We start from the raw sequence: 17,685 nt of genomic DNA, 5'->3' as shown, positions 1-17,685 counted from the left end.
TAATTTAACTGGAGAGTGAATCATGCCCGTTCATCTCAATAGCAATGAAATCATGTCAGTAATTGTATTAGCTTCCACAAGTGCTTTTCTGAAGTGCCTAGAGGGAGGGAAGGTGGGACTGCTGGTGTTCCAAACCAGCAGAAATCCTGGATGTGCCAGCTTGCCAGCTGTTTTGCTGTAAGAGAAGTCAGCCCCGTGGGCATAGTTTCATCTCCAGAGCAGCAGCCCAGGGAATGTGGGGACGGGGCTGGTCACAGGAATTTGCTTTCAGAGAGCCCCTGCCAGCCGGAAGGAGTCAGACATGGAGGAGCCTGGAGTGCCATTCCCAGCCCATCTCTGCCAGAAAACACACGGTGCTGCCTTAACTGAGGCAGGTGGCTTGCAGAAACTTGTCCTTATGCTTGGGGGGCTGCTTGACTTTAAGATTAAAACATAATAACAGAGTGCATCTGCATGCAAGTGTTTGACAGTCTTAGTCTGAAGCCCAATCAGCCAAGTAAGGGTACATTTTAAAGCTTAATCAGTCTTATCCCAGCCAGTGCATAATGTTGATGCAGAGTTCCTTTGGACACACTGATTGGCACAGGTACGGGTGGATATGAGGATTTCTTTCTGCCTTGCACAGGTTCAGACCCATCTGCCCTCCAGAGCAGTCCTTGGCTGTGTGCTTGGCATGAGTTCCTCAAGGTTTCTGTGCCTGGGCTGTGATATGAGTGTGTGTTGCATCACTGCATGCCAGCCTGATGTCTGCGAGAGCCTGCATGGAGGCTGGGTGGTCATAATCCATCGTGCCATTATCCTACTGCACAGGCACAGAGCATCTCAAAAGCACGCCAAGCGAGGACAGGAGCTGCTCCCTGTTACGTGGCCTAGCAGTGAGAGTTAACTTCCACAGGATTTTCGCTCATTTGAGCCACTTAGACTGGATCATAGTTTTATTCTTGGATTATGATATCATACTTCTGGTTTTAATTTGTTTCTGAGAAATTCTGTTCTGTGGTATCATTGTGGCTCTATTTATGGTCACTGAACACCTAGGTGCAGGCAGCTTTAGAAAATAACTTCTGGATGTTAGGACAGTGGAGGAGAGGTCAAGACTGTATCCTGCAGGGACTCAGAGACTACGTTGTGTAGTAGTGGGTGGGTAAGCAACACTTACTATCTCAGTATGTCAACCCCAGGGGCTGTTGTTCATCAGCACTATATGATACCTTCAGTTCTTCCTTTGATTCTGCACCCAGCAGTCAGTGCTATCTGTAAGCACCACGAGATTGCTCAGGTTGTAGTGGTTTTCCCCTTTAAAGCGCCGTAAGAGTTGTGTTGGAATAAGCTTCTGAGGCTGGAAGGGAGCAGCCACTCTTCATTTCATTCAGCAACAAACCTGAGGCTTTCAAGCTGCTTTTCCAGCTTGATCTTTTGTCTGATCTCTGCTTTGTGGCATCATTTTTCAAAGGCTGGTAACCTGGTTTTTCATTTGCGATTTCAATATTTCTCCCTGTTCTAAAGATGTGGTTGTTATTGGAAGAATGTGAGAGATGCAAACCATTTTCTGTGAAGAAACTTTCAAGGAACCTAAGACTTGTGGGATTGGAAATTGATTGCCTACATTCCTTAGTTCTTTTCCCAGGCTTTCTTCTCAAGGTGGCATAAAAACTTTGCGAAAAAATTTGGATGTCCCTATTCCAAAACCAGTGGGAGATGGCAATGTGAAATCAATTATATTCTTTGAATTTGGCTGCTGAGCCCCCAGAATTTAGCGTGGAAAGAAGGAAGGAAAGGAAATTTCATTTGGGCCCAAGATGATTGTTAGGATGTCTTTAAAAAACATTTTTATAACTCAAGAGAATGTTGGTTTCAAGTACAATAAGATATTTCAATTCTGGTGTTATGCAAAGGAAAACTGGAATATTGTTAACTTCACGGAGGTATTTAGGGCTTTTCTTAATGAGAGGGCTCCGCCCGCTCCTCTCCTTATTTAGTCAAAGTGTTAGTTTGAATGTGTTGTCCACGGTGTGTATTTGGAGCAGGTCCTCCAGCTTGAAAATCCTTCCTCTTAGATAAGTACCTTAACAACTGCGCTGTTATGCCAGCTATGTCTCATTCATTCTCCTCTACTGAAGTTGTTTCATCCTGGAAAAAAGAATTACAGTTTCACTGGAGCAGCAGGAGATGGAAACACGTATTACTCTGGCTGGGAAAGCAAGCACTAGAAACGCATTTCTTCTGCATCCTAATGGAGGTTTTCGTATGTCTGCAAAGTAAAATGATTTCAACAGGAGAGGTGGGGAAAAATCAAAGTGTAGTCCGTGCATGCAAAGGAGGTTAAATGCACGTTTGCTCTCTCTGAATGAATATTCAGAGAGATATTCAGTCTCAATATTCATTCAGAGACTTTGAATGCTGAAGACTGAAAAATCAAAATGTTCCTATTCAGGAACGCCAAAAAATAAATAATTAGGCTCATTCTGGGTTTGGCTATTGTATTGTACGTATACACTATAAATATATATTTTTTAACATTTGGCTGGAGTACAGTCCTCTGTTTGTATGTAGCTGTTGGTGCATTGTATCTGCATCTGCTGTGACTAAATCATTTGCCTTGGGGTGGGATCACTAAGCTTTTCTGAGCTTTAAACTGTGCCTTTGGGATTTCCAAACCTAGGAGGACCTCAACATGAGGCAATTCAAGTGGAAAGCCAGCTGCTCCTGCAAAGCAGATCCTTACTGCATGCACAGCCCTTGCAACAGAGTGCTGAAGCCAAAAGAAGGAAAAAAAAAACACCACCACAAAGCTCGATCCCTTAAAATATATTTCTGTGCCATGAGTAAGACGATCTGAGCAGAGTGAGTGGCAAGTGCTTGTATAACACCTATTCATTGGCAAAATTTGCTGGTGCTGGGAAATTGTATTTGATGTGCTCAAAAAGGACTGGATCATCTGCAATTGTAATTGATTTTTTTAACAAATGTCAGACCGAAGTGGCTGATGTGTAAAGAGCACCTCGGTGAATGATGCTTAGGCAGCTCATTTTGTCATTTCTTCTGGGTCTAGAATAAAGTGACGCCGTTAACCCGATGTGCCATAACTACGTGCGAGGACAGAGGCTGCCTTTCTGAGTCAGGATGAAGTCTGTTTTCCAGGGGAAGTTTGCCAGTGAAAGGCTTAAGGCAGAGCCTCAGTAGGACCTTTAGAAGCACAGCCCTCAGAGAGCCTCTCTGCCGTTCTTGCTTCATGGAACTGCTAAAAATATTGAATGGAAAATGCAAGTATTAAGGAAATGAGGTAGATCTGGGCCCTGTGAGCTGGATGGCTTCCAGTTTCATCAGCTTCCCGGAATCCCTGCTGCTAAAATGAAGAGCTCCTTGTAAATCTTAGAAACCTGTCAGTGTTTTTCCTCTCATGTGACTGCACTGGTTAATGTGGCGGGATGCACAGGAGAGCTGTCAGCATGGAGCAGCAAGTACTGAGCTTACAACTGCTGCAATCTCTGAAGACATTGAAACCAGCTCCACCAGAGCTGTCTTTAGGATGGGTTTGTAGCCAGAGGGAGCTGCTCTAAAGCTGCATGAGGGAGCAGCCTTAAATTGTGCCAGGGGAGGTTCAGGTTGGGCATTAGAAATGTTTCTTCTCAGGACAAGTGGTGATGCAGTGGCACAGCTGCCCAGGGAGTGGTGGGGTCACCATCCCTGGAGGTGCTGAAGAATCATGGAGATGTGGCACTGAGAGACATGGGCAGTGAGCATGGTGGGAGTGGGTTATGGTTGGACTTGGTGATGTTGGCAGTCTTTTCCAACTTCAGTGATTGCGTGACTGGAGCCTCATTTAGTCCGTGTATGTGGCTGCGTTTCTCCTGGCTCAGGTGTAACAAAGGTGTATTCTGTGGTATTTCCGAGGCACTTCAGGACATGGTGGATGTTTTGGGGGTGGGAGCAGGCCTGGAAGGGGGATCTCCAACCGTATTCACCAAAATTCTCCTTCTGGTCACATGGTTAAGTGCATCCTCCCTAAAAAGTCAAGCATGCCCAAGACTTAAAAGGCATTTGCTGCATTTAATACCAAGCCAAGAATAAACTGTGTGTTTCAACCACCACTGTAGATTCCTGGAAACAAGGCCAGCCTTTATGCTTGGAGGGCTTCCCTGCTCTGCCAGTAACCACAAGGAAGAGCAACAGCAGCTTTGACTGTAAACTGCTGTTGAAGGCATACTGTCCTGGACGAGTAAGAACAATACCACTCATTGTGCTCACCTAATCCTTTGCCCACAAGGCTTAACAGTTATGCTTAATTCTGAGAAGGGGAAAAATAAGTATATTCTATTGAGCATCCCACCCAGAGCAAACGCTGCAGTGAAAGACAAGCATGGACACTGTCCTCTACCTTCAAATTTCACAGGCCACCAGATAGCCAGTGGCCTACTGGGAAGGGCAGCATCCTGACAGAGGGATTTTTACTGGCTTCTGTTGTTCTGTCTCCTGACAGTTGGAGTGAGAGGATGTATGTTCTTGAACTGATACACTCAGGAAGTTTATGTTCAGTCTTGGTTCTGGCAAATATGTGTGAATTCCTGACCTCCACCCCTCGCTTACCCATCCATTCAAAAGAGGCTAATAATACTTTTTCTTATCTCTTCAGGGCAGGATGTGGTTCTATCACAGTGTGTCACTGATCCTTCCATTGTAACAGTGAAGTGGTGAGAGAGCTTGTCTCAAACTCTAGAGAGGTTTCTGGTGGTGGTGTGGGCTGTAGAATGCTAATGCAAAGCATCGGTCATCCACCTGATTTTCACCTTGAGATCATAGAGGATGAGTGGGATAAAGTTGGATTCAGATCCACTCCCACAGATCTTCACGTTGGTATGGAGATGCCACCTGTGTTATTACTCTCCTCATTGCTCCCCCTTTCCAGGAAAATAGATGTCCAACCAGAGGTCAGAACTGATTAGATCTCTGTCATGGATTTCATAAAGGGACCCTAAGAACCTCAAATGATTTTTTTTTTTGTTTTTTTTTATGGGCAACCAGATGACTTTGAAAGGGGCTTTGTCTAGGCCCATGAGCCCATCGTCCATCTCAGTAAAATGCTGATGGTAATGCTTCCCTGCCTCAGAGCTTGTGTGAGGGCTGCACAGAACTCTTGGCCAAGGTTAGCCACGGCTGAGATGGTTACTGTGGGAGAGCTGTGACCTGGAAGTTCATTCTGTATCAGAGATGTTTAAATACATCTTGTGTGAGTAGCAGCAGAAACTTGTATTTTAGTATGCTCAACTACTAATGCAGCTTTTCCCCAAACTGTGAAAAAAAAAAAAAAAAGTGACCTATTTGCACTCCCTTTCCTCCATCTGTGATGGTGCCTAGAGCTCATCTGACATCTGAGAAACAGAGGTGCCAAGAGCTAGTATGTATTTTTAGGAAGGCATTGCCTAAGTCTGCAGATGACCCTGTGCTTTCTGGTCATGTTCCTGACGGTACTTATGACTGCAGGCTATTCCCTAAGGCATTCTCCCTGACAAACTTCATGAAGACTCTGTCATTTTGGCAGCCTTATTTTTGATGAGGTGCTTCCTGGCAGTTACAGGTAATGTATTGGAAAATGTGCCTTTCTGAAGCTTCCTCGCTGATGGCATTCAGCTCCAGAACTCTCATATCAGGGAATGGGTACGAAACAAGGAAGCCCCCACCCCAACAAGCTTTACAGGTGGGAAACAGGTTATTGCATCAGCTGCTGGGAGGAGTGCAGCTGGAAAGGCTTTAAAGACTTTGCAGGAGGGGTTTATCAGTCAACTTTGCCTCAGTGCAGGGAAGTGTGGAAGCTAAACCCTGAGGAGCAGAATGTGTTCCCCCCAGCATGGTGCTTTGCTGAATCATAACATGTCACCTGTGTGGTGTTTTGCTGCATCAGAGCATCATTACACAGCTCGACAGCAATGGTGGCTTCTGCTCCCCTGAGTCCCAGAGCTGAGTGAGCAGGAGCTGTGCTGGTCAGGCCTGTGGTGTGTTTGGAAAGCCACGTGGGAGAACTCTCATAGCACCTACCCATGTTAAATGCAGTTTGGCAGAAAAGCGTTTGTTCCTCCCTCCCTTCTATAAGGGATGAATCAAAAGAAAATCCCTCCTGCACAACTTATGTTTATTTTACTTCTTTTTTTTTATGATGAGGAGGTTTGTCCAATTTGCAAGCTAAGCTTTTGAGGCCTGGGATGCTGCCTCCATTTGTGCTGGGGCTGCTCCAAGCACGTAGCAACTTGTCTCGTTGCAGGGACTTGAAGCTGGACAACGTGCTGCTGGACCACGAGGGTCACTGCAAGCTGGCAGACTTTGGAATGTGCAAGGAGGGCATTCATGATGGCATTACCACGGCTACTTTCTGCGGTACACCAGACTACATTGCTCCAGAGGTATAAGAAACTTTTCTTTGTCCAGGAAATGTCAGTTTTGAGCAGCCAGCCTGCTTTCTGGTGTCTTTAGTTAGACCTTATTTGGCTGCTGGGTGCAAGGTTACACCTACTAGGTGCATTCTTCTGTTACTGGTCCCTGGTGCAAACAAAACATGAGGCATCAAGATAAGCATATCTTTTTCTTAAGGAAAAGTGAGGTAAAAAGAGGAGCTACAACTGCAAAACCTTGAGGAAAGGCACATACAGATCCTGGCCTGGTTTGATTTGAAAGGAGATCATATTCTCCCTCTTTCCTCTGTTCCTTTTTCTACCTTCTCCCCTTCCCTGTTATTCACCAGCCTCACTAGAAAATTAATAAACACCTCTTTAAGGAACAGCTGCCATCCAGATGCTGCCTGATGTTTTGACAGGGTTTCAGGTCCTCCTTTCAACACAAATGAATTTTTGTTTGTGGTTGGAGTTTGTGCCTTTCTCACACACTCATGCTCCTTCCCCTCTCCAGCTGAAAGTGTTGCTGTTGGAGCTGCGTGAGCATTTCATTCCCAGGGGCAAGGAAGAGGTGGTATCAGCTCGTGCACATGGCTGCTCTGCCAACTCTGATAGTTTAGCTGAAATGTCTCTTTTCCTCCTAGCATCATTTCTAAGGCACTGTTGACCCAGTGAGCAGCCCAGCTAATTCAGTCATTTAAGAGATCTGATGTACCTTAATGCTGATCAAGGGATTCCCAGCTATATGACACGTAGGCATCCAGCCAACATAGCAGAGAGAACCGTTAGGGCACAGCAAGAACTTCTGCAGTGATGTTTCCCGATCTCCTTTCCTCCTTGGCCCAATTTAGGAGCGTGTAGGGGTGATGTCATTCTCATCTCTTTTCTAGATTCTACAAGAGATGCTGTATGGCCCTGATGTTGACTGGTGGGCCATGGGCGTGCTGCTCTACGAGATGCTGTGTGGCCACGCGCCCTTCGAAGCAGAGAATGAGGACGACCTCTTTGAGGCCATTCTGAATGATGAAGTTGTCTACCCAACGTGGCTCCAGCAGGACGCAGTGGCAATCCTCAAAGCAGTGAGTTCCTTCTGCTGTCTTCACCCTATCATGGCTTTCTTCAGCCTAAACCTAGCAAAAGGAAACAGGGCTGGAGGATGGGCACTCAGAAATTGTGGTTTCCCTGACACTGACCCTTTATCATCTTGAGCTGAAGGATCAACTGAAAAAGAATATCCTGCCACACTTCAGCATGCTTTCATAGTTATGTCCTTTATATGGTCCTGCAGACAACTTGGCTAGCAGAGTGTGTACTTGTCTGCCTGTCTGGGCCTTCCCTTCCTGGCTTAATGATTTACAACTTACGGTCATCTTCCAGAGCAGAGTAGCAGGTATATATACAGTATTATCAGCACTGACTGTATGATAGGACAAGGAGTAACAGTTTTAAACTAGAAAAGGTAGGTTTAGATTTGATGTAATGAAGAAATTCTACACTGCGAGGGCGGTGAGGCCCTGGCATAGGCTGCCCTGCAAAGCTGTGGCTGCCCCATCCCACAGAATGTTCAGGGCCAGGTTGGGTGGGGCTTTCAGCAGCCTGGTCTTTTGAGAGATGTCCATGCCCATGGCAGGGGATTAGAACTGGATGGTGCTGAGGGTCAATTCCAGCCCATGCCATTCACCAGTTCTGTGGTTTCCATGGGGCTCAACTGTCAGTGGAGACTTGCTGATAATCCTTTGTTCTGACTGTTGGTACTGTCAGCGTTCCTGTGGGGATCACTGCCTACCTGCATACATAAGTTTCTGATTTTTGTGTGTTTGGGGGGGAAACAGGGAGCCTATACAACAAACAGTTTGAGGAGAGCTGTTGTTGGCAACACTTAGTTCTTGTTCTAGCATGTATTTCTGAATTTTCCCAGGACCTCTCCTGTCCTGTGCCTCACATATTTGCCTGTGACATGAGAAGGAAGCTTTTTCAGATTTCAGACTGTGCGTGTACAAACAGTGCCTACTGTACTGGGGTTCCCCAGCTTTGTAATGAATCAATGACGAAGGCATTCATCTAGGAGTCAGGAGACCTAACTTGGCTGTTCTGCTGCAGACTTCTTCCTGCCCATAATCACACCTATTAATATTTCTAAGTATGTTTCTTAGAGAGAAGGATCTGAGTATGTCCTTTCCTTGCAAAGCACTGTGAACACGGATTTATTCAAGGTTATCAAGTGTATCTAGGTTTAGAAAGCACTTGATCGGCCTGTCTTCTTGAAAAGCTTCATGATGAACAAGGATAATAGGTTTTAGGACCAGTTTCATGGGTGCTGTTATTTTGTTTTGCTTTCATTTACCATAATTGTGTGTTGCCAATTTCATCAGAAACCACCTGATTTCTGAAGATTGCATCCTGTTCATCTTTGTAGTTTCCTGATGATAACCAAGATATGTTCTTAAGATCTCATTTAGAGCAGTGGGCGTTATTCACCCACTCACTCACCTACTCACCTCACTGCCCTTAGGGACCATGCTTAGAATTCAAGTTAGAACAATTTGCACACTAAAAGAAATTTTCTGTTTATTAGTGTTGTTTTTTTTTAATTTTGTCCTTGATGTTCAAGTGCTGGCAGTGGGGCAGAGCTAAATCAGCGTAGATGAACAGGATTTGAATGGAATTGGTACTCCCAGAGGAGGGAACCGGGAAATCCCAAACCCCTCATGTGTACAGTACTTTGCACGGCTGGAGTGAATCACTGGGAAATTCAGGGAATAGTGGGTTCAAATCAGGCAGGCTGAACTCGAACTGAGGTCTTCTGCTTCTTGGGCATGCAAGTCCCATTGGGCACGGATTTGCTTGTGGGCAGGAAGGGCATGCAGAAAAGAATTACTGCTGAATGGCTTTAGACCACCTTATCTCAATCTGAATAGAAGTTTTTCTTTTATTACAATCCTTTCTTCCCCTCTCCCTCAAAACTTGTATTTCTCCATAGCTCTACCCATAGCAACAAATTTGTCCAGAGTAGCACTGGCCCTAGTGCCACAGGATCTGTGCCTGTAGAAGAAACCCTTTCACATACTCTGCTATCAGCGAGGTAATCACCGATGTCTGATGACAGAGAGGCTGTGAAAGAGAAACCTTGTGAGCAGGCAGAGAGCGGGGACTGCTGGACCGTATCTTTTACAGTGAGAGTGCAGCTGGGGTTTGCTTTGTTACAGCAAGTTGATGTTTTGAATTTGTGAATTGTTACTAGCAGAAAGTGCTTGAGCAAAGAAACTAGCTTTCCAGGCAGCTGGAGGCTTGGGGATTAAGCTGAGTGGATTGCAAAATGAAATACAATCCTCTTGTTTCCCATAAGCAAGGTGATATTTCGGCTGCGTGTTTCACTTGCTTCACGTATGACTTTTTCAAATGCAGTGCAGTTGCGCTGTGTTTTAACTGCTGGGTTTGTTTGTAGGGGACAAAGAGGGACATACTGAGAATTGAAGCTCAAAAGTGGAGGAATGGGGAGTAAATTCACAGGGAAAGCTGCAGGGATTTTCTTTGGTGTCAGATGAGGAGGACAGAGTCTGTTGAGTCACTCTGTGGACTGATCTACTGAAGTAGCCATGGTTGGCCCAGAGGTCTGGAAACTTGGGTGAGGAATTGCAACTTAGATGTTTTTACTCTCAGATCCAAGTGACAGCACGGGTTAGAAAGCAGTATTTCCCTAGGGAAGTGTTAACGTTGCTCTGCCTTCAGCACCCTGGGTTTCTAAACCTGGTGTAGCTGAGTTCAGTGAAGCTGAGGTTTTCTCTTAGCATCTGTGTACTGAGCTCCAGTTATAATGTCAGCTTTGAAACACTTCTGATCTAGCTGAAGTACTGGTTCGAATAGTGAGGCTTGGGCATGTGGCTGGGTGTTCGGACTAACGCCTGTTTGCCCTTCAACTGGTTAAATACAGGTACTGTGGAGAAAGCACCACTGGAGTTAAGCAAAAATGCTGATTCCCCATCTGAATGGCTTTCATGTGAAAAATAAACACCAGGCAAGAGAAGAGGAAGATGCAGAGGAAGCTGGCTGTGGTTTCAGTAGCTTGTGTTCCACACCGGTGCAGGTGGAACCACACAAGGTAGCACTGATGCAGGAGGGTTAGCACGAAGAGCATTTTTGTAAGGAGGGGGAGGGATGGAGAGGTTAGTGACCTCAGTTGAGAAAGCAAACATGATCCATATCTTGGAGAAGAAATGGCGTCAGCAATACAGTGAAAAGGATGCAAAAGCAAACTTGAAGTTTATCTGTTTTTCTAGAGAATGATAGCCTGGAAGGGATGCTGAGTCAAAAAGGAAATGCTGTGGTTTAGTGCAGTCTCTGCTGCTTTGTGCCACTGAGTTCAGTTCCCCCCTCCGGCTCACGTGGCATTCTGTGAACTCTGACACTGAGGTGTGAACACCCACCCCGTGCTCCCGTAGGCTTTGCTCTTGCAGCCTTGCTTCAAATCTTTTTTGTTGCTGAGTAGACATCAAGGGGCTTTAACATCCATGAATCCGCACTTCAAGCTCAGATGCAGAGATAATGACGTTCTGTGGGTCAGCCAAAGCCAGGTCCAGCTCTTAGCCCAACTGTTATGGACACATTTTTGGCTTTTGGAGCACGAGGTGGTTGAGTTGGGATTTCATGCCTGGCTTTCATCAGCAGCCAGGAGTGAGACTGTGTGGGAGCAGCAGAAGTGGGAATGGTTGAATGTTAGGAAACATTTCTTCTCTGAAAGGGTGGTGATGCAGTGGCACAGCTGCCCAGGGAGTGATGGGGTCACCATCCCTGGAGGTATTCAAGAACTGTGGAGATGTGGCATTGGGGGGATGTGGTCAGTGAGTATGGGACTGGACTTGGGAATCTTCAAGGTCTTTTCCAACCTTAGTATGATTCTATGAATGTGCCACGTTATAAACCCAACCCCATGGTCTCCAGGCAGCCTTGAAGCCTGATATATAAGGAAAAGCCTCTTGTCCCATTTCTGTGAGCCCATGGCAGACCAAATACGAGAAACTTGAGCATTTCCATTAATTCCTTAGCTCTTTTGGCTTGCTTGTACAGCTAGTACTACAGCAGTATTCAATACCAAGAGCTCTCTGGCAGTGTAACTCAGCCCTCTGTCCTAGGAGGCAGCACACACAGCTCTTTCTGGAGAGCAAAAAAGCCACTCCGGAATGTCGCAGTGCAGATGGCAGCAAGTCACTTAATTTTCAGTGGGAAAGAGGCATTGGGGCCCTTTCACAACCGCTCGGCCAATGATCAGCGTGCTAATTAAAAACGCCACTCAAAACCTTCTGTAGGAGTTTGTCATTCCTTTGCTGCTCAGAGAAGTGAATACAAAGCTGCCACATGTCCCGCCGGCACTTAACGTCAGAGCAGGCAGGGCTACAGGAGAGTTTCCCACAGTGTGGTGCTGGTGGCAGGTCTGTAATCGTTTGTGTGTGGCTCCAGAGGAAAGTTCTGTCCAGCTGGGAGTGGGGAGGCATGCATATTGCTGGAAACTTTGGCCAAATTCTGCCTTAAAGCAAGAGAATGAGTTAGGGAACATGGGTAGCCAGTTGTAGAAGTGCTTTATGACAGTTTTTTTTATATTCATATGTAGAAAGATGTTAAGTAACAGTAGAAAAAGTGTGGATATGAGTTTTAGTCTCCCCTAAATCTGCAGGAAAAACTAAATGTTCTGTGTTTTTTCCCCTTCTCCCAGTGAAAATGAGCAGTGTTTTTCTTTGTTTCAGTACAGATGTGAGCAGTGACTCTGAATGAGACAGAAATGTTACTTACTATTAGTTTAATGTGTGCAAGAGTTAAATCCAGTAGTCTGTGGGGAGCACAGATTGATGATATTAATCTCCCCCTATTCTGAAGTAATTCTTAGGAACGTCAGTTAACCCACATGCCCAGAGCACGGGGCAAGTCAGTCAGGCTGAGCGCAGGATAACTGCTCCAGCAGAACCCTTGGAGATTTGGGCTTTGCTACAAGAGCTGATTGTAACAGGCAGGGAGGAAAGAAGGTTGGAGAGGAACAAAACAAATACCCCCAGGGCACTTCACCCAGCACAACAGCAGAAAGCAAAGTGAGGACTGAGCTGAGCTGCAGAGGGAGTAAACCGCGTGGTGAGGGGACAACATCGTGAGCACCTGAAGTCTTGGTCCCTTTTGCATGTGTTTTAGCTTATTTTCTGGGAGGTTTTCTGGTTGGTGAGCACTCAACACTGAACCAGACTGGCCCCAAGGCTGTAAGTAACTTGAAAATGTCACTGATGTGGAGAGAAGGGAGAGGCCAGGGTTTTTGCAGCAGAAAGACTTGGAGGCAGATTTTAACATAATCTAAGCAAACAGCCTGCAGTGACAGGAGTGGAAGGAAAGGGCTGGTTTTCAGAGATCTGAGTGGAGAGACGTGCCCGCCCCGAGCTGCCTGCTCTCCACAGCTGCTCCCTGAACGTTAGTGCAGAGGATGAGATCCTAGGAGATGTTCCTTCTCTTCATGCACTGTGCTTACTTACAGTCTAGCACACCTGGATGCTGGGAGGTCAGAACTAGTAGGAGCTCTTATCAGCTCAGACACCACGGTAGGTGTATGCATCCTCCCTGCATGCTGCAGCAAGCAGCACTTGACTCAGAGCACCTTGGCTGTGCTTGGCTTGGCACATCCAAGCGCAGTATGTATGTGCTTCCCACTGCCTTTCTGCCTCACCTGTTTGCTCAGCCCTGGGCACTCAGTTTGGCCACTGTGTGAGCAAGGCCAGACCTTTGTGCTTGTGCTCCCCTGTCCTCACCTAAACGCTTAGGAGCTGTGAAGCAAGGCAGCCAGGTGCTGATGGTGTAACGCTGCCCACGTTTCTTGTACGCTGCTGCACAGGGCATATGGCTCTCCTTTGCACTCGCATCCTGCAGATCTGAGCTTTCAAACAGATGGAAAAATGCAGATAATCTGTTCCACATGCAGTGCTGGAATAGTCAGAATGAACCTGGTTTTGAATGAACCAGATGCCGGGAGTATTTTTTAAACAGAGATTAAAAGGAAAAGGAACAACGCGGTGGTGGACCCACTGAAATCAAAGGGGGAGTGAGGTGGACTCATTGCTTTATCCTGAGAGCTAAGGAGCCAGCTAACAGAGGCAGATATTAAAAATGCCTTCAAATATTCCAATAAATTATTCTCATTGGCATCGCTTCAGAGCTGGCCGGCTCCATAAATCCCTTTCACAGTTTGATTAAGCTTTGGCTGTCACACTCAGGCAGATATTTGAATCTCTGTGAAACTCTATGCTGGATCTGTGTAAACATTTTTTCTTTGTTTTGTTTTCAAAAATGCTTTCATCTCGCATTTCCTGGTTGGCTCTGGAGCCTCTGCAGGAAAAGCAGGACCCTGGAGCCGGTTGTTTCCCAAGCAAGAAGGAATTCTGCAGCTTTAAACGATCTCTCATCTGAACCATTTATGCAGTGAACACGCGGTGTGGTTTAAGCGACGGGGCCGAGTGAGCTCCACCACAGACTGTCATCCTACCTCTTTCTCCTGAGCTTGCCTCTCCATTACTATAATGTCCTGTCTCTTTGCCATGTAATGCTTAAAAAGCAGTCAGTATTCCCCAGTGATTTTAATCTCTTCTGTTGATTGATCACACCTCTTTCTGATGTGTTCCTCTTCCCCGCAGTAATAGCCTCGTGCTTCTGAATAATTCACTGCGAAAGAAAGCTAATGCCATCCCTATATAGCCTGCCAATGCCAAATTCATCTTGAAGTTGTCATCAGATCTTTCACCTTTCCTTTCTCAATAGGCTGAAATTGGCTTCTTATTTAAGCCCACAGCGTGCAGGCTCAGATTTGCTTCACAACAAAAGCTCCTAACCCTGCCTTATTGTTGTGGCATTTATGATTCATCCTTCTCTTTCCTGCCAGAGATTAAAAAAAAAAAAAATGGAAGCTGCATTCATCGTGCCAACTTTCTGCTTTCTTTTTCTTTTTTCTGCTTGCTCTTGGTGCATAGGAAGAGGCAGTTCCTGTGGCCAAGCCTAAAACTTGTGGCCTGGGCTGACTGCTCAGCTCTGCCACAGACAAACACGGTGATTTCAGATCCTCAAGTGTGTTTTGGTGGAGTTCATCAAATTGTAACCTTGGGGAAGGGCCGAGAATTCCCTTGAGGACCCATCTGCCACCTGGACACGGGAATAACCCCTCCTGGCTCACAGCTGGGGCCATGCCTGCCCATGGAGCGCATCCAGCTGGGGGTCTCAGCGCTCCCCTCGGGGCTGTGGATCTCCCGTTGTCCCGGCTGTTCAGGGCTGGAGGTCTTTCTGTCCGCTCGTCCTTGCAGCGTTGACCTTTCTGACCCACTGTGTCTTTTCAGGAACTTTGAAATTAAAAGGATCAAAATATAACCGTGGCCACGAGAGAGCTCCTTTGAATATTTTCCTGTGGGGTTTTTTTCCTTTTTTTTTTTTTTCCTAATTGGCCTTTACAGGTTTGTCTGGGGCACTTCAGGCCCCATTGTACTTGACCCTATGTAAATAGGCCACCCAGGGTTGTGTAATAAATCCCCAGTTCCTCTTGACAAGACTATCAGAAAAGGATTAATTGTTTTCCCGTGCAACCCAAGGGAGATCTTAGTGCTGGTTAAAAAAGAGAGTGGGATCGTGCCCCTGTCTGTTAATGAGCACACTGCTCATTCCCTCTGCAAGTTTGTGTTACCCTGATTGATGTATTGATTTAGTAATTGACCTGTGTGTCCCCATGGTGTATCCATAATCCAGTTGGGAAGCTCCAAGCAGCCTGTGTGGCATGTGAGCCATGTGGGAGCTGAGTCGTGCCCATTCGTTCTTAAAACACGGATTGATAGAGTGACATCTTGACTCAAATCAGTGTGAAATAATCCACATATCTAATGACGAAAGGTAATTTCTCTGTAGTATTTATTAGACAAGTACCAGAGTCAGGAGTGCCTGAAATCACTATAGCTGTCATCAGGGGCCAGTATAAAGCTCCTGCATCTGATATTTGTGGCCTTTTCATTCTACATTAGTGTGGATGAGTTAAATTGGGTGGGACGAGGCAGGCAAGCAGATTTCAACACAGCAAGGAAGTTTGCAGCCATTCAAGCAGTATTATTTTTGGCCCAAGTCTCACCTAATAGTAGTGAGCAGATTTGCACCTCCAGGAAATGTGGAGCCAGATGCATCCAACCCATATGTGAGGTGCTCTGTCTACCTTAGGTTATTTAGCAGCAAGGCTGACGATTGATTTTTACCTGCTTTCCTATTGCTTTTTTATCTGGAGAGGGAAATAACTGAAACTTCACTTTCTGTCTTTCTCTCCACCTCCCCCTTAAAATGCTCTCGGGGCAGCCTTGTACTGAGCCCTGGTAGTGGAGGATTTCACCTGCTCACAGTTCTGTGTTGCCAGGACCCCAGAATGGGATCGTGGTGCCATGTGCACGTGTGGATCAGATCCTGGCTCACAACGGATTGCACTGGTGCAAGTTATGGCTTTTAGCAATCAATCCTACTGTGTGCAGGGTGGAAAGCTGAGGAACTGCATGGCCATTAGTGGCTGCTGTCAGGTGTAAAATTGAGGCAGCACTCAGAAGTGGTCAGTGGGACCAGGCTGTGGTACAACAGCGATGGATGGGGGGTGGTAGGAGCCTTGCCCAGGAGAGCAAAAGGTGAGGCAGGCTCAAAAGAAGAGATAAAAGTCTCTCTGCTATGCTAAAGCCGCCTGACTTCCAGGCATTAAAAAGTATACAGACGCTGACAATAGGAGCCGTAGAGCCATCTTTCTTCACTTTGTTAGAGGTGGATGAGGGGCAGTGAAACCCCATACCGTGGGGCTGTGTGCCTTATGTAATGGGCAACCAAACTGTTTTCAGCGACTGCAGCATTCTGTCGGGAGACTCACGGAGGGAAGCCTTAATTAAAGTAATTGCTCTATTTATGTAACAATTCCCTTTTGTCTGAGATCAAACATATCTTTGAGAAATCTTATTTCCTTTTGAGTTAATTTCTGCCCTGTTAGTTCAGTGTGCGAATCCTAATGAACACGAGCACGTTCGGTGTCTTGCCATCTCCCCACTCTCCCCCATTACTAGAGGGGAGACCGTGGGGCCTTAACCTTCTGTGCTGCTGCTCTGCACTGGGTTAGCAACACAGGCTGTGAACTGGCTAATCTCGCTTGCTTCTAACTGTTTGGGATTGATGATGGCATGGGCACAATCCCAAAGAATTTGACTAAAAATCAACATCTACACGGGTGGATAGTGACAGGACAAGGGGAATGCTTTTGAACCAAAAGAGGGGAGGTTTAGATTAAATGTTGGGGAAGTTTTTCAGAGGGTGTTGAGACTGGCTGTGGGTGCCCCATCCCTGGAGGTGCCCAAGGCCATGGATGGGGCCTGGGCAGCCTGTGCTAGTGCCTGATGTAGTGGTTGGCAACCCTGCCTTCATCAGGGGGGTTGGAACTGGATGATCTTTGCAGTCCCTTCCGAACTAAGTGGTTCTGTGAATGAGATTTTGAGGCAAATGGAAGTTGTCATGGTGAGGAGGTGGGACTGAAGGTCTGCCCTCATACCCATGGCAGGCTGCCCTGGGCTCAGCAAAGCAAAGCAGGAGTTCCTCTGGTTCCCTCTTCGCAGTCTGCAAGATGGGGGTACTGTGGGCTTGCATTAAACAGATGTGCTGCTCGGGGGCAGTGCTTTCTCTTTCAAGGTGAACACACTCTGCCAAGTGCAGTGGAGTGCTGGGAGGAGCTGGCACATCCAGGATGTTCTTTAACACAAGAAATAACAAGAAATAACTCCTCTTCCAGATGACTTGATAGTGTGAAAGAAATGGTTGTATTCCTGAAGTGCATTTCTTCTGTGGGGTGGTCTGGGTTTGTTACTGTTTTCCTAGAACATGAAGTAACTTCATGTAATCTATTCATTGTAATATTACTCACAGCGTGAGTTATCCTGCTGGAAACAGCACACAAATGAAATACATAAAAACCTATCAGAATGTCAGTATTGAGAGAAGGAACCTGCAAATTCTGGGAAATGAACGCCTGCAAACATCTGTGCTGTACAGACAGCCCCTCACAGACCTCCAAGCACTGCATGGGTTTACACACGCTGCCTCTTGAGACGGGAGCTGCAACACTGCACGTGGGCAGTGCTGGGGAAGCACAGTACAGCCCTGTCCTGCAGCTGAGAGACCACAGCCCTTCCCAGCGTGGTCCCAGCAACGTGGGTCCCTGTGCCCCAGCAGCTCCTGTGCTCCTCACCTGCCTGTGGGCCGAGCTCCCAGGGCTGACACTGATTTTTCCCTC

The 17,685-nt window shown here is 46.5% G+C and overlaps 1 protein-coding gene across 1 annotated transcript in view; it reads left to right on the top strand.

The window, feature by feature from the left end:
• PRKCH (protein kinase C eta) overlaps positions 1-17,685 on the top strand; it is a 106,670-nt gene that overhangs the window by 81,678 nt on the left and 7,307 nt on the right. The window contains exons 11-12 of the mRNA XM_065747534.1: positions 6,257-6,395; positions 7,274-7,462. Of these exons, the coding sequence (XP_065603606.1) occupies positions 6,257-6,395; positions 7,274-7,462 (328 nt within the window). The remainder of the gene's footprint in view (positions 1-6,256; positions 6,396-7,273; positions 7,463-17,685) is intronic.

This window comes from Cyrtonyx montezumae, unplaced genomic scaffold (assembly GCF_038088225.1).
Source record: "Cyrtonyx montezumae isolate F1298 unplaced genomic scaffold, pur_monq_1.0 scaffold_10, whole genome shotgun sequence".
Taxonomy (NCBI): Eukaryota; Metazoa; Chordata; class Aves; order Galliformes; family Odontophoridae; genus Cyrtonyx; species Cyrtonyx montezumae.
The sequence above is the reverse complement of the archived record's forward strand: the minus strand, read 5'-3'. Positions and strand labels throughout refer to the sequence as shown.